Below are 22,074 nucleotides of genomic sequence, written 5' to 3'. Positions count from 1 at the left end.
TCAAGCTTGCTGACAAGGCGGTCAGCCCTCCTGGGGGCTCCTGGGCCCCACTGTGAAGTGAGGACAGCAGCAGCTGCTTCCCAAGACTTTGTGGGTTTCAGCTCATTGATTTAAAAATCTGTTGAAATGTAACATACCTAGAGAGACGTGGACACATGTACGGCGTGAATTTTCACAAACTGCGTGTGTCTGTATGACCAGTGTCCAGGTCGGGAAACTGGACATGATGGCAGCCAGGGGTCCCCCCACACCCCCTCCAGTCCCTTGCCCCCTGACTTCTAACACCATAGATTAGCTGTACCTGCTTTTGTACTTGATGTAAACCGAATCACAGTGTGTACTCTTCGCCGGGGTTCTGTCACATTCATTCCCTCCCAAGGTAGCGCAGATGGAAAGTGGAAGTTCTTGCTACTGGGGGAAAAGCAGGGACTGTTTTCTGGGCCTTCAAGGGGCTCTCAGGCTGGTGGGGCAGGCAGACAGGCAGATGGTTTCAGGGTCTCTACTCAAGGTCTGAGCCGGGTGGGAGGGGGGCTTCCCCATCTCCCCATTCTAAGTCCTGCCTCCCCGTCACTTTCCTTTCCCTTCCCCAGCTCCCCTCACTCCTTCAAGAACCCACCTCCCAGTCCCTTCTCTGGGACCCACCTGCCTCCCCCTCCCCCTTGCTGGCTCCTGCAGCCCCAGCCCCAGCCCCAGACCCGGAAAGAAGTCTCCCTATGCTGGAGTCTTGCATTCTCACTCCTTCCTGCTACCCTGGCTGCCAAGGCACAGGGTGTGGGCAGGAAGCAGGCAGCTAAGTGACCCTGGGGCTCTGGAGGGACCTCGGTGGGTAGCAGGGCTCAGCCAAGGCTGCAAGAGGCCTGTCTCCTTCAAGCCCGTGCACCAGGGTGTGAGTCGGGGTGGGTGGAACAAAATGGGCCAAGGCCAGGCCATCTCCTGACTGTCCTTTCCCACCTGCAGACATACAACACCAATGCTCAGGTCCCTGACAGCGCGGGCACTGCCACTGCCTACTTGTGTGGGGTGAAGGCCAATGAGGGCACCGTGGGGGTGAGCGCAGCCACCCAGCGCACCCAATGCAACACCACTCAGGGCAATGAGGTCACCTCCATCTTGCGCTGGGCCAAGGATGCGGGTGAGTGGGGGCAGCAGCAGAGAACAGGACCCAGCTCCGTGACCTGCCTGGGCCTCGATCTTTCCAACTGTACAATGGGGAGAGGATAGAAAGATGCTCTCCAGGGCTCTCCCTGCTCTGATGTTTTGGGACTCTGTGGAATACTCGTGGGCTCTCTTCCATGACAGCGAAGTCCAGTGGTTTAAAGGGTTACTCAGATGTGGATTCTGCTCCCAGCTCATTTCCCTGAGTCTATTTGAGTATAAAATGGGCATGAAAATATAGCCCCCTCATAGGTTTGGCGCGAGGAAAGTACAGAACCTGTTGCAGCGCTGGTCCTATGGGAGTTCTGGAAATGCCTACTTCTCCCTTCCTCCTTGGAAATGGGAGGCCCTGGCCCACACCCCCAGGAACTTTGGAGTCAGGGTATGAGGTCAACTGACATAGGAGACAGAACCACACTCCACCTGAAAGCCCTTAGAAAGGGCCCCTGTTTTCTTGCAGGGCAGCAGGAGTGGGGCTCGGCGGGGGGTTCTCCAAGGGGGGAAGGACTCCAGCCCAGGTGCTCGTAGCTCACCCTCAGGTCACAAAGGTAGAGTGTCTGAGCTGCCAGGATATTCGGAAGCCACCATCCCTGCCTGTAGTACTGATGGAGAGACTGGGGCCCGGGCAGACAGCAGAACTGACCAGTCTTCAGCTAGGAGAGGGAGGAAGGAGGCAGTTTGGACACCCTCATCTCCAGACGAGCCAACCCCTCCTCTCCCACACCCTAGGGAAATCTGTGGGCATCGTGACCACCACGCGAGTGAACCACGCCACCCCCAGTGCTGCCTACGCCCACTCTGCTGACCGGGACTGGTACTCGGACAACGAGATGCCCCCGGAGGCACTGAGCCAGGGCTGCAAGGATATTGCCTACCAGCTCATGCACAACATCAAGGATATTGAGGCAAGTGGAGTAGGGGGTGCGCAGTCAGGGCAGAGGCTGGTGAAGTGGGGGCCTCAGGTCTAGGCTAGCCCAGGAAACACAGCCTGGCCTGGCTCCCCACACACCTGGGAGGGCTCCCAGCCCATTAGGGGATTTGTGGTTGGGGCAGGGAGGCACTGAAGGATTTCTCCGCGGTGGGGCTGAGGGATGAACCCTGATGTGGCCGCCACCACACCCCAAGAACCAGGCGCCCAGGGATTATTCTGTAAATTGGAAACTGGCACTGCACTGGAGCTTGGGGGTGACACGGTGCCATCCGAGGGGAGTACCTGCCCTGTACTTTCCCACATGCACAGACAGGCACGCGTCCCTTGCCCTTAGCCAACGCGCCCAGAGGAATAAGGTGGTGTGGGCTGTGCTTAGCATAAGCTCTTATTTTAAAACTTGGGTTCAAATCCTCGCCCTGCTGTTTGCTGGCTGCATGACCTTGGGTCAGTTACTTAACCTCTGTGAGACTTCCCTTCTATGACCCTTTTGTGACATGTTCCTACCTTGTAAGCCCATTGCAATAAAATAATCCTGTAGAGTTCGGCACCAGGCATGACACCTTGTGAGTGCTCAGACAGTGGTAGCGTTTATGCACAAGCAGCCACATGTCCCTGCCCCGAAACACAAGCTTTGACATACTGAGAAGGCTCTGCACACACACACCCCAGCATCGTCTGCCTGGTGCTCAGATGGGCCCCTACTCTGTTCTGAAATGAGAACCTCTGGCTTGTTCCTTTTTCAGGCTGTTACCCACTGCCGGGCGCTGGTGGAGAGGCAAGGGGACTTCGGCTCCTGAGCTTAGGATGAGGGTTCAGGGAGGCTTAAAGAAAGCCCCCGGGTCCCTCCTACCCCTTACCTCTGTTTCTACCCACCCCCAGACCAACTCCCTGGCTCCCAGACCCACCCCATGCCATCCCCTAAGTTTCTAAGTGCCACTTGGCCCCTCTACCAATGCCTGACTTCTGTTTTCTGAGCAATGGAGTGAGTTGCCCATCTTGGGACAGACAGTCCTGTTGACCGCTCCTGGGAGAGCAAATAGCCAAGGCTGAGCCGCCATTCTGACTTTGCCCAACTCATGTCACTTCCTGTGGGGACAAGTCACTTCCTCTCCCCGAGCCTCAGTGTCCCCACCTGTGCAGCAGGAACAGGGAGCCCCACCTGCCCCCTGTCCAGGGCCTCTGGAGACCGAGATGAGGTCATGGATGTGAGAACATTTGTTGTACAAGCACAGGGTGTAATTATGGGGCTGCTCTTCAGAGAGATTTGGTGGCAGCAGCCTGGGAAGGGGACAGGAGCCTAAGGGAGGTCTTCTCCAGCCGGGGTGGGGGTGGAGGGTGGGCGTCTGCAGAGGGCACAGGTGTGGGGACATGAGCTAGGGTGGGAGTGTGGAGGCGGGGCCGCTGTGAGGACGGGCCCTCCTCCCTTTCCTCTCTCAGTCTCCTCATCCTTTTCTCGCCCATCTGCCCCTGCAGCACCACCACCCCGAAGCCCCCCAGCCCCCATGCTGTACATGAAACAAAAACCCTGGTGTCCGCCCTGAAAATAAATATCTTTTGCTAAAAAAAAAAAAGAAAAAAAGAAAAATGAAAGACACAAACCCAAACCCCAAAGCCAAACAGCAAGTCTGTTATTTGGGAGTTTAATGAGTGTGTGAAGTTCTTGCTGGGGCTGGAAATGATGAGGCTCCAGGCAAGAAGATTGGGGGCTTCATTTTCCACTCTGAAAATGCCAAGGGGTCAGGTTCTGTGGGAACAGTGGTGGGGGCAGGGGGCCAGTGACCCGGGGTCCCCTTCTCCTTCCTCTCACAGCCTGCCCCACCCCCAGAGCTCCCGGCTGGAGCCGGCAGTGAGGAGCTTGCCTCCACCGAAAGGCTCTGATCTCCATTCCTTCTGACCTGGAGCATACCTTCCACTGGCGGCCACCCCTGGGTGCCAGGACTGCACTGCGTGACTGCCTTGTCCTCCTGGGACAGTCCTGGGGCTGGACAGTCCTGGGGGTGGGCATTATTTCCATTTTATAGATAATGAAACTGAGGCTCAGAGAGGTTAAGTGACAGGCCTTTGGTCAAGACACGATAGAGTCAGGAGTCAAACCCAAGTCTGACTTCGAAGCCCTCTCCGGTTCCTCATGATCCAGGCTGGTCCCGGGGCACCTTCCCCCCCTGTACCACCACCGGCCTGGGCTCCTGGCTCCCCCTCTGCCCTGTGGAAGCTAGGTTCTGAAGAGGGAGATGGAATGGAAGGTCAAGAAGGGGGCCCATGAAATACCAGTCCTGGGATGGTGGACCTGAGGCCAGCCGTCGCTGGGCTGTGCTCTCCCAAGGTGTCGGCCAGGGGCAGTGGCCTGGGCTGACGCCCACGGTGACAGGAGGACACCGGTGTGGCAGTCACCGCAGGCGGTGGCTGTTATGCTCTTGGCTCTCATTTTAAAAATAGTCAGGACTTCAAACATGGACTCCCAAGGAAAACAAACAGTCCCACGTCCGTCTGCCCGCGAGGGTCAGCCCGGTGGGTAAAATTAGCCTGGCGGTGACTACACAGACGTGGGCGCTGGCCTGCTCCTTGCCAGGCTCCCAGCTGGGCTGCCCCAGGGCCTCCCTGGCTGGGGGCCTCTCGCCTGCGGGCACTCTGTCTCTCACTGGCAGCAGAGGAGGCTCTTGGAGTCCCCATCCTCAGCTCCACGGATGCAGCAGGGCCCTGGTGCCAGGGTGGAAGAAGCCTTGGGTTTGAATCCTGGTTCTGCCCTTTACTGGCTGTGTGGCCTTGGGAGAAAGAAATCACATTTCTGCACCCATTTCTTTATTGGGAAAACAAGTGACACAGGTTCCCTTGCAGCCTTGGTAGGACGTTGAATAAAATCGTGTATCTCAAGCCCTTAGTGCCCGATACACAGTGATGCCCTGTAAGTGGTATTATTCTCATACCAGCCGAAGTTGTGTGTCAGGCTTCTGGAAAGCCAGGTAAGGGAGGTTATCAGTAGCTCCAATGTTTCAGCCAGAAACCCAAACCACAGTCCCAATAGACTCATGATTTCATCTCTGCAAGTTGGAGAAGGGAAGGCTCAGGGAGGACTCACGGGCTGAAGCCAGGACTCGCCAAGCAGGAGAAACAGCCACTCCACCCCTGGGCTCCAGGAGCCCAGCTGTCCAAGCGCGGCCACTGGAGCTTCCGGACGTCCTGGAACCCCGGGGTACTGATGGCTCTGTCCCCTTTAGGTGATCATGGGGGGCGGCCGGAAGTACATGTTCCCCAAGAATAGAACCGATGTGGAGTATGACATGGACGAGAAGGCCAGGGGCACGAGGCTGGATGGCCTGAACCTCATCGACATCTGGAAGAGCTTCAAACCGAGACACAAGGTAGCCTGTCCGGGGGCCAGGGGGCCGCGGGGGCCCGCAGTGGGCTGGGGAGCCCTCTCTAATCTGTTTTCATTTCTGTAGAATGGGGTCATAATTCTTACCTCAGTGGGTTTAGAGGGCCTAAAAGATATATGAATGGCACATAGTAGGTGGTCAGCCAAGGAACGACCTGTGCGGACAGTCAGTCCACCTGTGTGCAGGGCCCCTGGTAGGCATGAGGTCCAAAGGATGAATCAGATGGTTGAGAAAATGTGGAAAACTGTGTGCTCGGGTGGCGAGAAGCCCAGGACCTACGGGAACCCAGAGAGGACAGACCACAAGGAGGGGCTGAGGAGCCCTGGCAAGGGGAGGAGGGGGAGGAGGAGGCAGTATGGGGAGGATCTTGCAGGCAGGGGTGGCAGGGAGGGGAGTGTGCGGGCCAGGCTGTGATGTGGCCTTGGCCAGGGCCAGGGCACGTGCTGGGGCAGGGAGGCCAGAGCGTGGGAAGACCTAAGTACGGGCTCCTGGGGCAGCTCTGGCCCTTAAAGTCCGTCTGCCGGCCGCTGGGCCTGGGGCCACTGGGGTCTGGAAATGACTGCGGTCAGGGCTGAAGACAGTGGGGAGCAGCCTGGCAGCCACTTTGATGTCACTCTGGGGTTGGGTTTCTGAGGGTTCCAGGACTGGCCCCCGGGGAGGCCTTGTGGGATGGGGCTGGGTCACGAGCGAGGTGGGGGCAGGGGCCGGGGAATGGCCCCCCAGGGTTGCTGGGGGTGGGACCGAGCCGCTTTGAACCTTTCCCATTCCCTCTGAGTCAGCTCGGGGTGGGCCGGAGCCCTTTCCTGGCCCAAGCCAGAGGGACGCTGCCCTTCCCGGCCTCAGTTTCTCTACCTGAAGCATGGGACCAGAGCTTAATCCTTCTTGCCCAGGCAGGGGCTTACCCTGGAGTTCCGTCTAGACACCAAGCAGGAGAGAGAGGGCCCATCTCACTGGACTGGACAGGATATGACTGTGGTGTTTCAAATAAATCACACAGTCTTCACAAATCATGCCTGAGTGTGGGTTCCAGTGTCATTCTCACCTTTACCCCTCAGTCTGTGTCACTCGGTATCCGCATCTGTAAAATGAGAATGATAGTACCTACCTTGTATGGGTGACGTGAAGGTCAAATGAGAAAACTCAGGAGAAATCATCTCAGTGAAGTGGGGGGCAGCAGGGGAGCCCCAGTTTCTTAGCCTTCCCACTCTCCTTCCCATAACAGCCCCTGAGGTTTGAAAACTTCTGATCCCAATGCCACTGCACAGAGAAGGCAAGGGGCTCTCCTAAGGATACACAGCTGTTTCCTGGTAGTCGGGAACCTCAGTTCAGACCTGAATGGTGCCATCTCCGGGCAAGCTGGCCATCCCCTTCCTATGGCCTCTGTGCCCTGGGGAAGCAGCTCTTCCTCCAACACCCCTCTTAGACGGGGTCTCCAGGGCAGAGCTAGGACTTTGCTTCCTCTCTGACTCCCTATAGCTCTCAGGACATAGCCCATACCTCTCAGCATGCGCTCAAGGCCCCTTGCAACCAACACCTCCCTCTTCTTTACTCCTTGATCCCTCCCCCTGCTTGGAACTCGACTCCCAGACCCCAGGCTGATTAATTCCTACTTGTCCTCCAGAGCCCCATTAGGACATCACCTCCACTAGGAAGCCCTCCCTGATCCTGTCTGTAGCCTCACAACGCCCCCTCCTCTCAGAATTCTCATCTCCCTGCATTAAAATTGCCTGTTTATTTGCCATTTCTTGAGGGCAGGATGGTAGTTCCTCAGGGAGGGATTGTTAGATGACTGAAGGAAACAAATGCATGCCCCAGACCTGAGACCAGCTAGGGTCAGTTCTTCCGACTCCCCCGGCCCAGCACGGCTGACACCGGCCCTTCCTCCTAGCACTCTCACTATATCTGGAACCGCACTGAACTCCTGGCCCTGGACCCGCACATGGTGGACTACCTCTTGGGTAAGTAGAGGAGAGTGGAGTGGAGGACACCCAGCTGGGTACCCTGGGGCTGGGGCTGTGTGAGTCCAGCCCTGGGGGATGAGGTCCCAGGCTGACCCCTGCTTAGGGACCTTTGCCCTCAGGCTCCAGGACCTGGGAGGGGTGAGGAAAGGGTTCTGGTTCATAGAATTAGATCTGAAATCTGCTGGCCATGCAGGGTGAATATCCCCATTGAGCACAAAGGGAAACTGAAGCTCAGAGAGGGAAAGTGACCCTGGCATGCCACACAGCCAATTAGAGTTACGGCCCAGGTGGGTCTGAACCCTGGCTGGAGCCGGGACAGATCCCTGGCTGTGGAGCAGGGGGACCTAGAGCCAGCCCTGCTCTGTGACCAGGGCGGAAGCCAGCTAGGTTGTCTCTGCTGGTCTTGACTTAGGGTTGTCCCCTCCCTTCTGGGGAGTGGGAAGCAGGTGCGGGGCTGGGGGCACCTCCAGGCTAGGAGGAACAAGACTGTGAGCACCACCATGTAGACATCCGGGTCCTCTTTCCCTCCTGGCTGTTGGGCCAAGCAAGTGGTGGCAAAACTTCCTGCCAACTTTCCCAAAGATCACAGCCCCTGGGTCCTGGGTGTGTCGTTGGAGATTATGGGCTCAGAGCTGCGCACCTGGGGGATCCCCCAGGCATACACACAGCCCTCTGCTTACCTGGGTCACACAGCACACAGCCTGTACCCCACGCTGGCTGTGTAGAGCTGTGTATGTACCTGGGGGCATGGCGGTGCCACTCGTGGATCTTAGATCCAGAGTGCTGAGTTCAGATCCTGTGAGCTCCTACCACCTGTGAGCTGGGCAACCTCGGGCAAGTGGTTTCTCCTCTCTGTGCCTCAGTGTTCTCTTCTATAAAGCAAAAAATAATGACTCTTCTATGAAATGGGGATAATGACAGGGCCTACCTTAGGGTTGTCATGAGGATTAAATGAACTAATGTGTAAGTTATCTGTTGCTGCATAACATAATCCCAAAACTTAACCATTTAAAACAAGATTAAACCTTGATTACTCCACAGTTTCTTTGGAAGTGGTTTAGCTGGGTCTTTCATGAGGTTGCAGTCATCTGAAGGCATCGCTGCGGCTGGGGCTTCCAAGATGGCTCACTCATATGGCTAATTAGTTGGCACAGGCTGTTGGCAGCCGGCCTCAGTCCATTGCCTCCTGAATCTCTTCAGAGAGCTGCTTGAGCGCCCTCACAACGTGGCGCTTGGCTTCCGCTAGAAATGTAAGAGCGTGCAAGGCAGAAGCTACAGTGTCTTATGTCCTGGCCTAGAAGTCACACACCATCATTTCTGCAGTGTTCCATTGGATGTCCAGCCTAGTCCTAGTCAGTGAGGGATGGACACACACGGGCATGAACTCCAGGAGGCAGGGATTATCTGGCGGCATCCTAGAATGCATCTTCCAAAGCACTTAGAATAGCACGTGGCATAGAGTGAGCACTTCTTTGGCTGCACACACTCATGGAGGGGCAAGGTGTCCTGGAAGGACGTCCAGGACTGGAAACCCCAACACAGCACACGTGGAATCATGACATGGGCAAGGAGTGGACCACTCTTCTTATTTCACAAGGGAAAAAGCCAAGCTCAGTGAACAGAAGGGACAGTGACCCCCAAACCTTCTACTGTTTCACTGCACAGGGTACTGTGCCCTCCCCACCTGACCTGTAAATGACAGATAGATACATACCCAGGCTGCCTGCTCGAGCCCAGGACATAGTCCTCTGCCTGAAGACACAGTGCTGTGTCCAGGGCCCTTAGGACTAGGGGTGGGCTGATGGATTTGAACCCCAGATCTCCCACTTAGCAACCAAAAATAGCACATTATGAAACATCTGAGCCTCAGTTTCCTCCTCTGTAAGGTGGACACAGCTGTCCCCCTCGCTGTGGCGTGGCTATGAACAGGAGAGGAGGCAGCACTCCCAAAGCACCTGGCACAATTCAGGCTCACAAGAGCCATCCAGATGAGCTTCCCTCCCCCGACTCTGCCCCCAAGTTGCATGTGAGGAGACTGCACCCCTGAGACCCCCACCTCCTCCCGGGTCCTCCTCAGGTCTTTTTGAGCCGGGGGACATGCAGTATGAGCTCAACAGGAACAATGTGACTGACCCTTCACTCTCCGAGATGGTGAAGACGGCCATCAAGATTCTGAACAAGAACCCCAAAGGCTTCTTCTTGCTGGTGGAAGGTAGGGGCCTCAGACCTGGCTGTAGGACTGCTTCCCTGGGAACTTCCAGATGGATTCAGGGGGCAGGGCGGTCCAACTCTCAGAGACAACTGTCCAGTTTGAGGGTAAGCAGGGAAATTCCTTTGGGGAGGATGGGTTATCGACTGGAGGAGAAGGGGGCAGTGCTGAAGCTCCCAGCCCAGCACACTGTTCTTTGGGCAAGGAGATGGGACATTAGGCTTACTAGTCCAGGAAGGCTTCCTGAGAGAGGCAGCAGGTTTCTTCCTTTCAGGGATCCCTCCCCAAGGCTTGGCTCTGGAGGGGCATGAGGCCCCCTCAGCTTCATTCCTCTCAAAAGACAAATCAGCAGGCCTTGGTAGATACCTGCGCTCTGAGCAGCTGCCTGGCTGGGCCCAAGGACACAGGCCCAGGGTCTTCCTCTGCAGATGCCCAGTGGTCTGCGGGAGCCCTTGCAGCTGGACAGTGGACATCTGCTGCCACTGGGCCTGTGCGGGACCGAGGTCAGATCAGATCCATGTCCTATCCCTGAGAGGAGGAGGCCCGGGCAGGCCCTGGGGTATCTTGGGTCCCTGGGTTGGGAGAACCAGACCCTTTGGGAAGCAGCAGTGCCGAGGTTCATGGGGTTTCCCAGCGCTGTTGCAAGGCCCTGGGGTTGTTGTCCTGATGCTGCCACCCACTGGCCATGTGACCTCTACCTGTACATTTCTGTAAAATGAGGCCCCCTTTCCAAGAAGTGTTATTAGCATCCACTACGTTTAGAGACATAATGTACTTGGAACAGGGCCCAGCAGAGAATACATCCTCAGTGTTACTATTATTATCATTATTATGATTACACAATAGGTAAGTCAATAACAAGAGGAAGTGAGAGGAAATGATAAAGCTTCCAGAATCTTCCAGAGTGCTAACAACCATTGTCTTCCATGTTCTACATGTACACACACACACGGACATGTTTGCCCACATACTCCCACCACACATACACACGTGTTCGGGCCCCTCCACCCTCCAGAGGCCAGCGGCCGCCAGCCCAGCTTGGCTGCTTGCCTGCCAAACCCCGGGGTTCCCACTCAAGCGCGGCGGTCTCGCCTGGCCCTGAACAGGGCTCTGACGCTGAGGAACCAGCCAGAAACCAGCGGTGGTGAGCACAGGCTCCCCCGGGAATGGTTCTCTTTGTGAGCCGGGCCAGGACAGGGCCTGCCAGACCAACTGCTCCCAGAACCACAACAAAGGAGGGACCCACCCTGCCATTCTGCCAGCCCAGCGTGGTGAGGCTCAGGCTGGCTGGCAGGCAGGGCAGGCAGGCGCCAGGCTCAGGACCCTCAGAGTTGGGAGTGTCCACCCAGGCATTGTCTTCTGGTGGAGATGCGGAGGCGTTCCCTCAAGTCACACAGCCTTGGCCGTGACCTTTAAGCCAGGTTTAATGCCAGGCCTCCTGTGCTCACCTGGGGGAGGTGGCATGGGGTGCAGGTTTCCCCAGGCCTTGTGGAAGGCTGCTGTGGGCACTGCCCAGGCACTGAGGACTTTTCACCTTCTGGAGTGTGCTTTACGCTCAGAGGGGATGTATTCAAAGTGGAGATGGAAAAACAGGACTTTAGAATGAGTCACAACTGAATTCAAATCCCAGCAGATCCTACCTTGGACACGTCACTTCCCCACTCTCAGCCTTAGCTGCTCTGTGTGTGAATGGAGCTGATTGTACCCATTTCTGCAAGACATCAGCTTGTTATGCCTGGCTCCTAGTAGGCATTCAGGCATGTTGGGCCCCTTCCCTACCTCTCTGAGGGCTTCAAAGACTCCAAGCAGCTGAAAAAGCGGTGCTGGGAGTAGCATGGGGTGGTGGAGCTGCTTTAAAGCCTCTCCACACGTGGACCTGTGATCCAGCAACTCTGAGCTACTGTAAAGGTTGAATGGCTGTGTCAAAGGCCTGAGGTGCCTGGCCCATGGAAATCCCCAGCAAAGAGTCTGACCCAGTGGTTGTGGGATGGGGCTTGGGGGTCAGATCTCACCAGAAGCCTTTGCCTTGGTGTTCAAGGGGGCAGGATTGACCACGGGCACCATGAGGGCAAAGCCAAGCAGGCGCTGCACGAGGCGGTGGAGATGGACCGGGCCATCGAGCAAGCGGGCACCATGACCTCTGTGGAAGACACACTGACCGTCGTCACTGCTGACCACTCCCATGTCTTTACCTTCGGCGGGTACACCCCCCGTGGCAACTCTATCTTTGGTAGGTGGGTCTCCATTGGGGTGGGCACTAGGCACTCCCAGGGTCTGCCATCTGGGAGCAAGAGTAGGGTGCCAGTGTTTGCAAGCTCAGGGCCTGGCACATGTGAGACTCAGAATTGGGTAGGGAGGAGAAGTTCCTGACAGGTAGAGAACACAGGACCGGGGGATAGAGTGAAGTGAATGCATGGGTGTTTGGGTGGATGGCTACCTGGATGATGAATGGGTAGAAGAATGAGAGGATGGATGAATGGACAGGGGAGAGGAAAGGATGGAGATGAATGAATGGACAGATGGACCAACAGATGGAAGGGATATGGGCACAGTGGAAATGAGGGATGATTGGTTGGAAAATAAATTGGCTTTGGAAGGTGGCATCCTTGAAAGGGGACCCAAGAATTGCCAAGCTGAGGGCTGGGGACTGTACTCCTGGTGCTCCAACATGACTTCTGGACCAACGCCTCCCTATGCAGGTCTGGCCCCCATGGTGAGCGACACGGACAAGAAACCCTTCACCGCCATCCTGTACGGCAACGGGCCTGGCTACAAGGTGGTGGGTGGTGAGCGAGAGAATGTCTCCATGGTGGACTATGGTGAGACTGCAAGGCGCAGGGCTGGGAGGGGACAGGGCATCCCTCAGGGGTGGGCTTGGAGACAATGTAGTCCTGTGGTTAAGGCCAGGGATCTCAGAATAGCCAAGACTTGAGTCAGAACAATGTCAATTTGAATCCCCTCCTGAAATCTAACAGCTCTGTGACTTTGGGCACAAGACTTCGCCTTTTTAGCTTCACTTTCCTCCATAAAAGTGTCTGCCTCCCAAGGTTGTCTGAAAGACTGAACGGGCCTGATGAGCTTGGTGAGGTGCCTGGCATGTGCGGGTGCTCGCTGTGGTACACTGTCATTTTTACCTGCTGTATAATATTTCAGTATATGAGCCTTCCCAGTTTGCTTATCCAATTCCATATTATTGAATGTTCGTTCGTACATGATGTCCCCAGTGGCCCCTGGGGTCAAATGGCACAGCCAATGATAAGAAGCTCGCCAGGGTTGACTCTTCCCTTCTAATCCAAATGGCCCAGATGAGGTCTAGGGGTTGAGAATGCAGGCTTCTGTGTCAGAACAGACTCAGGCCTGAGTCCTGTGGCCCCCATGCAAAGTGACTTCCCTACGATGAGCCTCAGTGTCTTCTATACCGTGGGAGCATTCGAGCCAGCCTGGAAGGGGAACAGAAGGGGAATAGTGCCAGGCCCCTGGTAGGCTCTCACCTGGAGTTTCTTCTGGCCCGCAGCTCACAACAACTACCAGGCCCAGTCCGCCGTGCCCCTGCGCCACGAGACCCACGGCGGGGAGGACGTAGCTGTCTTCGCCAAGGGCCCCATGGCCCACTTGCTGCACGGCGTCCACGAGCAGAACTATATCCCCCACGTGATGGCTTACGCCGCCTGCATCGGTGCCAACCGTGACCACTGTGCCTCAGCCAGCTCGTCGGGCAGCCCCTCCCCAGGCCCCCTGCCACTCCTGCTGGCCCTGCTCCCCCTGGGCATCCTGTTCTGAGGGCCCAGGGCCCAGGCACCCACCAGCCCATGACGGACGGCTGGCCTCCCGCTCCCAGCGCTGCCCACTGCCCGGCAGCCCACACCTCAAGGGGCGGGAGGCGAGGGCCTCCCCAGCCTCTGCAGCTGCCAGAAAGGGGACCCAGGAAACCAAAGTCTGCCTGCTGCCTGCCTTGCTCCCCTCTGGAATCCTCCACTGGGGCCAGACCAGTTCCTGGCCTCCAGCCGTCGCCCCAACCCGCTGCCCCTTTGGCCAACAGGGTAGGTTTCTCTTGGGCAGGCAGAGAGCATAGACTGCAGAAATTCTCAAGGCATCTTATTTTTCTAGCAAACATATTTCTCCAGATCCAGAGGCCCTGGAGCTTCTATGGAACATTCCGGATCTGACCCTCTCACCCCCATCTCCTTCCTCTAGAACCCACCAGGCCCCACCATGTGCGTGGCCCTGTCCCCAAGCCCCGTCCTAAGGTCAGGGGAGACCAAGTCCTTCTGTTCAAGATGGGGATTTGCTCACTCATTCATTCCAAGGCTGCCAGGGGCTCCCCGGAAGTCAGCTCCCGGGACTGGCCGTCCAAGCCCAGGGTGGCTCAGGCTGGGAAGAGCAACCTGGCCAAGCAGACACTTCCCAGCTCTGAACACACATGCCAGCTCCTCTCTGAAGCGACTCTCCTGTTTGAATCAGCCAAAAAATTTTCTCTTTTTGGTGTTGGTTAAAAGGGAACACAAAACATTTAAATAAAACTTTCCAAATATTTCTGAGGACAGAACTGAGTCTTTGTGGTCAGTGAGGAAGAGACTGAAATAAGCTCATTTCTCTGGGAAGAACCCGACTCAGGGCCCAGGGGTGCAGGTGGGGCTGGGAAGGGAGGAAGGGGTCTCCAGCTGACCTGGGGGCTTCACCACTCGTTACCTGCATGACTTTGGACAAAGTGCTTTGGGTCTCTGCCTCTCCGTTTCTTTATCTGTAAAGTGGGAGACGGCCCACTCAAGGGGTGCTGTGAGGATTAAAGAAGGGTGCCTCTGTGCCCTGAAACCCACAGCAGAAAGGCCTTGAAGGGCCCTGGGACAGCCTTGTTGCACGGCGCCCACAAACAGAACTGCCTGCCTTGGACCATCATAGCTCCTTCTTTATCCAGCCATTCGAGTACTGAGTATGAGCTAGCATAGTACTAGGTCTTAAAGAATTTTAGTGGTGATCAGCGCTCTGCTCTCACAGAGCTTCAGCCTAGATGTCACACTAGACTCAGGGTTACACCTGATATTGGGGGGTATACAGAGTTCCCCGAGTTGGCTCCTTGTCCCTCATTGGAATGAAAGTCCCAATAATGATACTAATGCTAAGGATTAACACTGATCATTTATCGTCCACCAATCTCTGTCCTCGATGCGTCTATGCATTCAGTTCATTTAATCCTCACTAGGAAACAGGCCCCCATCACCCACACTTACAGATGATGAAACCAGGGGTGCAGGAGGTGATGTGAGTGACCCAAGGTCCCCAAGATTGTGGAGCTGAGATTTGATTACAAAGCTTCTATACTTAATGACATCCTTTATTTGTTTATAATGCATTCCAACCTCCTGCCAACAAGGTTCCAAGGCAGCCAGTACTAATGACTCATAACACACGACAGTTAAATATGAACTCAGGAAGACCAAAAACTGTCAGAAACAGAGCATTCTTCAGGGATGAAGACTCATTGAGCAGATTTCTCTCTGAGCTTCCTAACAGTCCTGGCAAAAAGGGAAGCACAGCTAAGCTGAAGTTGGGATGACAAATTAAACTATATGCCTACATTCTTGCCAGGCCAGAGACCCCTCATCTTCAACTCTATAATGCAGCATTTTCATTTGCTTTTCTTCACAACTTTTATATCTCTGTACTATCATTTCCTAAACACTTCTTCAAATTCACATTTAAGTAGTCTGTTTTTCAAAGTTCACCACTACCACCCAAAATCAACTTACATGTCTCAGGTTGTGCAAACAATACTTTGTGTCTTAGGTTGAGTTTCCCAGAGGCAGACTCTGAGACAAGGATTTCAGTACAAGTAGTTTGTAAAAGGAACCCAGAGAGCACCACGCAGAGTGAGGAGGGGAGATGGGGAGGGGAAGAGAGCCGATAAAGGGTGTGTTATTAAGCAGGTTACCATTATGGGCAACTAGGACTCAGTCTCACTGTGGGCCTCCAGGATACAGCATAAAAGATGCATCTCAGAGTTACCCTGCTGCGGTATTTAGTCCCCAGCTCTCATCTCTCATTGGCTAAGGGCCACTCCGGGGAAAATGAACACCCTGGCCCTTCCAACCACCCCTGGAAGGGCTGAGAGAAAGCCTCCAGGCATGTGCTGGAACAGTAAATGCTCAAGGGATACAAACAAGGCGTCAACATCATCTGTTAAACTTTGGGATACACTGAAGGAGTTCAAAAGCTGTGAGTCAGAGAGATAGGGACTCTTGTCTCTGCTCCATCACTTTCTCTTTTCTATGAACTCGGGAGAGTTCATTAACTTTGCTGATCCATTCCTACTTCTGAGTATCGAGTGCTCAGCACAGTGCCAAACTCATAGTGCTTAGGATCCCATGAGGAACAAGCAGCTCTTCCTGCCTGGATTGCAGGCCATGGTTTAGGAGGAATCAAGGGTGTTCAAGCACCACTGCTCCAGAGCCTTCCTCAAGCCTCCATCACCCCAGCTGGGCCCCTGCACCTTCAGCTCACTCATCACCCCTTCATTCTAACTGTTGGCAGTTCTGGGTCCTAATCCAAACCAGGGATCCAGGCAGAGGTCCCAGCTCTACCCATCAGCACCCATGGAACTAAAGGCTCAGGATAACTGTAAGATGCTTTCTTAAGGAGGAAGAACAAAGGTAAGCTGATAAATCCTCCTCCGGTCGTCCAGATAACTCTGTCTTCTATTAAAGAGAAATCCAGAACTTCACACAATATGCTTATTTCTATCTGAAACATCTGGTGGTGCCTCTGGGACCCAGGCTCTTTCCACCATGTGGTTCTGCCCTCCTCTAAGTTCCAGATGTTCTAACTAGAACACGTATCCAAGTTCCATCTGACCAGCACATCGATGGTGCTGGCCTGCTTTTTAACCACTTCCTCCTGGAAGTGACACACATCACTTCTCACAGTCCATTGATGAGAACTAGTCACATGATCCCATCTAGATGCAAAAGGGGACTGGGAAATGTAGTCTTCAGTTGAGCGGCTGCTTCACACCAACAACATCAGCAGGTTCTCAACCTTGGACACTTGGGGCTGGATGTTTCTCTGTTGTGAGGACCATCCTGTGCATCATAGGATGGTTAGCAACATTCCTGGTCCCTCCTCACTAGACTCCTAGGGAACAAAATTCTCCTCCTCCCCAGCATTGGGAACCTTTGCTCTACAGTAAGGAGGGGTGTAGGAAGCTCAAGCTATCTTGTCTCAGCTTCACTTATGCTCAGGGTGCCTTCCAAGTCACATGCTCCTCAGACCATGAAGACCCTGGGGAGCCATGGAAGGTTCTGGAGCTGAGGCATAAGCATCATTTTTGAAAGATCATCTTGGCTGCCAGTTTTGAGGGCAGCTTTGAGAAGAAGGACTAGAGGCTGGGAGACCAGCAAGGAGGCTGCTACAACAGGCCAGGCAGGAGAAGCTGGGGCCATGGAGAAGCTGGGGCCATGGAGACAGGGAAGAGGAAACAGGCCCCAAATCTGTGCCCAAGAGTCTTGGCTTCTACTTTTGAGGAAGGAAACTGGACCAACATGTGAATGGATGGACTGTCAGCAAACTGATCACTCAGATCTACAATGCTTCACACACCCTACTAAGCACCCAAGACATGGCAGTGAAGTTGCCATCCTTGGGGGTACACTGTATACATCCACACACACCCCCATCATCCTATGAGGTGGGCAACATCATCTCCATTTTACAAATGAGAAAGTTGAGACTTGGCAGGGTGCAGTGACCTATTCCATGGCTTGTAAGTGACAGCTGCAAGTTGAACCCAGGTCTGCCTGACACCCAGTCCACCTCCCCCAACCCTCTCCAAGGCGCTAATCTCTCCAAAGAAAACCACCCTGGCCCCATCAACCACAGAAGCCCTTCGATGGGATAGTGAGATCCCCAAGCCAGCAGCATTTATAATTAGCCCAAGACCTCCCACCAAGATCTAGCACCAGCTGATCTGGGGGTGGGGTGGGGAGATTAAGTTCTCAGAAGAGGATTTGGGCTCCTGAGTTCCTGTGTGGCTTTCTGGAGCCCCCTTGTGATGCTGCCTTGATCACAGCGCCAGGTTCTTTTCTGGCTCCACAGCCGTCTGCCCCCAGCCTCGGGATGGGATGCATACACATGACCCAGAAGCCCAGGAGGGGCAATCTGGGCTGAGGGCCACCACTGGCCAGTGTCTCTTTTCCCTCCTGCCCACCAGAACCAAGGCTCAGGATCACTGAGCTGGTGGAAACGCCAGCTGCAGGCACAGAAGCAAACATCTCATGGTGCCCCCTGAGTACCAGGCACTGTTCCTAGTGCCTCTAGTACCTCACAGCACACTTCACTCATTTACCCTCCCAGTTACTCTCAGAGGGCAAGGACTATTACTGTCCCCAGTTTACAGATGAGGAAATGTAAGCAGAGAGAAATTTGATAATTTATGCAAAGTCACGCCGCTAACAAGAGATGGAGGAGGATGTGAAGCCAAGCAGCATGGCTGCAGAACGCTGGGTTTAATCATGTCACTGCCTCCTTTGGCACCGTGCAGGGTGAGGAGCAGAAGGGAGAGTCAGCCCGGACATAGAAAACAAACTATGGTTACCGAATGGGAAAGGGGGGAGGGATAAATTAGGAGTTTGGAATTAACAGATACATATTACTACATATAAAATAGATAAACAACAAGGACCTACTGTAGAGCACAGGGAACTATATTCAATTTCTTGTAATAAACTATAATGGAAAAAATCTGAAAAATAAAATATATGGATGTATATATATAACTGAACTGCTTTGCTGTACACCTGAAACTGACATTGTAAATCAACTACACTTCAATAAAAAAAAAATTGAAAAAACAAAGAAGGGGGAGTCAGAATCGTAACTGCAAAGATTCTAGGGGGCAGGGCTGTGGGCATCAGGGACGGTGATCCTGTCCTCTGGGGCCTGTGCCCTCATCCTGGTGGGGAAAAGGTCTCCGAGGCCAGCCCAGGTTGAACACTCTGGCTGAGGGCCCTGTTATCAGCCTCCTGCCCACTCAGGTCATCTGTCACCTGGTTGGGGAAGAGGGGCAGCTATGAGGCTGTGGCCTGAGGTCAGGATGAGAAGAGGGCTGTGGGCGGGATATGCAAGGTTTGAGGTGTGATCAGTCCCCCTTCTCCCAGAGCCCTCCCAGGGCCAAGTTCTGAGCAGCTACTGTCTGCTCAAGGCATGAACAGGTGTGGTCATGACACCCACCCTCAGGCCGAGATTCAGTGCTGAATTGGCTTTTTTCCCTGAGCCCTCCCCTCCTGAGGGGTCTCCTGGGACACAGGCCTCTTTCCAGCATCCCCTAGACAAAGCTCAGGGCTGGAGTCAGCTTCTGCAGACCAGGGAGGAAGGTAGCCCAGAGAGGATCAGCCACCAAATTGAAGTCACACAGTAAATTGAGCCCGGCTTCTACTTCCGGCAAAACATTCTCAACCCTCCTGACCCTGGGTCCAGCCAGCTCAGGGTCAATCATACCTTGGGACTGCAGGTGCCAGCGAGAGGATAGGATTCACAGCGACCCAGTGCTGCCTCACACCGGCACTCAGCCACCCTGCTTCCCCTAGCAATCTCTTTCCACACTCTTAGGTAGGGCACTGGTGCTGGCCCATTTTACAGATAACAAACCAAGGTCCAGAGAGTGACTGGGGGCTCTGCTATAGCTGTTGGTCAGTGAAGACCTGTCTGAGGAGGTGACATTTGGGTTGAGACCCAGTTGGTAAGATGGTGACCTTGCAAAGAGCTGGAGGAAAGATTGTTCCAAGTAGAATAAAGCAAGTGCAAAGACCCTGGGGCAGGAATAAGCTTAATTTGATCAAGGGACAGAAATAAGGCACTGTGGCTGGAGCCCAGAGAAAGGGGAGACAGTGGCGGGGATGGGGTGGGAGGGGTGAACAGGAACTGTCATGTGGGACACAATTGAAGCCTGCATCTTCTATTGCAGGGAAAGGTTAGATGCAGGGAGTGACAAGATCCAGCTTATGCTTTGGACAGATCCCGCTGGCTGCCATGCAAAAGGACCAGGAATGCCAGGAGCAGATGCCGGAGAGCAGTCTGGAGGCCTTTCTGTTGCTGGGGGTGGAGGTGGTGGTGGCTTGGACCAGTTAAGTGTGGTGGTGGTGGGAAGGAGCTGGATCCCAGACACGTTTGGGACTTGAAGCCAACAGGGCTTGCTGATGGGCTGAACACAGGGAGGGGCGGAAACAGTAGAATCAGGGATGCCCCTTGAGTTTTGGGTCTGAGCACCTGGGCGGAGAGCCACTTCTGGCAGTGGAGGAGCAGATGTGGGGAGAAATAGAGAGTTGGTTTGGATCACATTAGCTTGGTGATACCCATTGGACTTTGGAGTGAACATTCTCATAGGCAGTCAGAAAGAAAAAACAGAGTCTGGAAAGAATAAGAGTCTAGAGTTCAGAGGAGGAGGCCCAGGCTGGAGATGGAAGGATGAGGGTCATGATGGCATTTAAGGCTGTGGGGCTGGAGAGGATGGGACATGCCCAAGATCATGGAGAGCCAGTGGCTGGGATTTGAACTGGGGTCTGTCAGACTCCAAAACACATGGGAGCTTCTTTCTACCCCATCGGGTGGTCACTGCAGGGAGCTGGGAAGAGGGAGCTTTGTCTGAGGTATAGGGGGTCTCCAAGACTTTGGGGGTAGAGACAAGAAGAAGCCCTTGAAAATGAATTTGAGAACACCTGAGACTCTGCCAGCCTGGGCTGCCCACCCCACAGCCACAGCGTGTCTGGCGGGCAGAGCCCTTGTCAAGCGGGGAGTCCTGTCCCCTGTCGATTGTACAGATGGAGAAACTGAGGTCCAGAGGAGGGCAAGGCTGGGTGCTAGGTCTTCTGCCAGCCAACCCTGGCATCTCCACCAGCTTCTTAGGAGGGCTCCTGTCTGAACCAACTCAGTGGTTGAGTTGAAACTATCCAGCAGTGACAATCCTGAAGGAGGTGGGTGTTCCTCTTAAGGCCCTCAGTGGGAGCTGGGGCCTGGGGCCTTCTCTCCTGGCCTCCCTCCCACCGAGGTCAATGTCTATGCCTATCCAGCCATCCCAGGCCTTCAGGACCCCTCCAGGTCCCTGGCAGGACAGCCTCGAGCCTGGCTCCAGCCGTGACTCCTGCCTCGTGGCCAGGATCGAAGACCCCCCTGGCCCCTGCCCAGACCACCCAGCGCCAGGGCCTGGCGGAGCCCAGCAGAGCTGGCAGGCAGTGTTCCCAGGCTGGCCAGCCGTGGTCTGGCTCCGCCCGAGGGGCTGTGGCCTGGGAACCGCTAGCTGTCTCCTCAGGGAAGCAGCTGGGATCTCCAGAACAAACAGGGAAACCGCAGGCCCGCGCCCCGCCCGAGGAGGGGAGATGCCTCTGGCCTTGTGCGTCCACAAACGCCAGGCAGATGGGGAAGTCTGCAACTGAGGGGCTCGGAGCACCCCCGGGGGAGGGAGTTTGACTGAGCTGGGGTGGGGCATATCTCCTCAGCTGCAGGCCAGGAACAAAGCCTTGGAATCAGATCTGGATACCTGTCCGGACTCTGACACATTCTTGCTGAGTGACCTTGGGCAAGTGACTTTGCTGCTCTGTGCCTCAGTTTCCCCTTCTGCAAAAACAGTAGCCCCTGCCTCCCAGAGCTGTGGTGACATGACCTGAAGTCCGCTGCATGGAAAGCACGCAGCTCAGAGCCTCACACACAACAGGTCCCAGAGGGACATCAATCCCTGACCCATCGCTGGTTCAGTGGGAACCAGAACAATCCTAGGGGATTCCTGGGCCTGGCAGGGCAGGCCGGGACAACCTAGCTGATTCAGAGCAGCGGGGAGGGGCAGTGGGGGAGCAGCTGACTCCACTAAAAGCCGCAATTAGAGCTCAATTTACAGAGACGCTGTTAGTTGTTCCCAGGGCAGATGTGATTATAGGCTCGGAGCTAACCCGTTACTAACAGGATGACACACAGCGGGCCCCATCCAGGCCATGGCAGGACGTCCAGTCCCGCCCCCTCGCTGGACAACTGGGGAAACTGAGGCCAGAGCAGGCGGGTTCCAGCTGCAGCTCACAGTGCAGTCTTGGGGGCCAGTGCCTCCCGATGGCCGCTCCAAGCTCCATCCCCAATTCTTAGTTTGCTCCGAAGGATTTCTTGCTGATCTAGAAGTCAGAGGCACCTTGAAGAAACTGATTCCTTGGAAAGGAGGGGAGGGGGCCAAGATGGCTGAAGCCCTAGACAAAATGGGGCTCAGCATGACACTGGCCTTGGACCCGGGGCCTTATTGCCAGATACTCCCTGCCCAGTCCTCCAGGGCCTCGAAATGACACTGATAATAATAACAACAACAGTAATAACAAAATAAGCTTCTGAAGCTCTCACTGTGTGGTGGCATCATCCCACATCTTCCCAGTAGCCTAGGAGGGAGCTACCAGCATTATTCCCCTCGTAGGACAAGAAAAC

General features: G+C 55.0%; 1 protein-coding gene across 5 annotated transcripts in view; it reads left to right on the top strand.

Annotated features, from left to right (window-relative positions):
* ALPL (alkaline phosphatase, biomineralization associated) overlaps positions 1 to 14,176 on the top strand; it is a 54,454-nt gene extending 40,278 nt beyond the window's left edge. For all 5 annotated transcript variants that reach the window (XM_031464280.2, XM_031464281.2, XM_010979817.3 and 2 more), the window contains 8 exons: positions 958 to 1,132; positions 1,885 to 2,060; positions 5,302 to 5,445; positions 7,349 to 7,418; positions 9,499 to 9,633; positions 11,669 to 11,860; positions 12,330 to 12,449; positions 13,145 to 14,176. In XM_031464280.2, the coding sequence (XP_031320140.2) occupies positions 958 to 1,132; positions 1,885 to 2,060; positions 5,302 to 5,445; positions 7,349 to 7,418; positions 9,499 to 9,633; positions 11,669 to 11,860; positions 12,330 to 12,449; positions 13,145 to 13,410 (1,278 nt within the window). In that variant the 3' untranslated portion in view covers positions 13,411 to 14,176. The remainder of the gene's footprint in view (positions 1 to 957; positions 1,133 to 1,884; positions 2,061 to 5,301; positions 5,446 to 7,348; positions 7,419 to 9,498; positions 9,634 to 11,668; positions 11,861 to 12,329; positions 12,450 to 13,144) is intronic.
* Positions 14,177 to 22,074: the final 7,898 nt, after the last annotated feature.

This window comes from Camelus dromedarius, chromosome 14 (genome assembly GCF_036321535.1).
Source record: "Camelus dromedarius isolate mCamDro1 chromosome 14, mCamDro1.pat, whole genome shotgun sequence".
Lineage (NCBI taxonomy): Eukaryota > Metazoa > Chordata > Mammalia > Artiodactyla > Camelidae > Camelus > Camelus dromedarius.
Note: the sequence above shows the minus strand (reverse complement) of the source record. Positions and strands in the feature narration are given on the sequence as shown.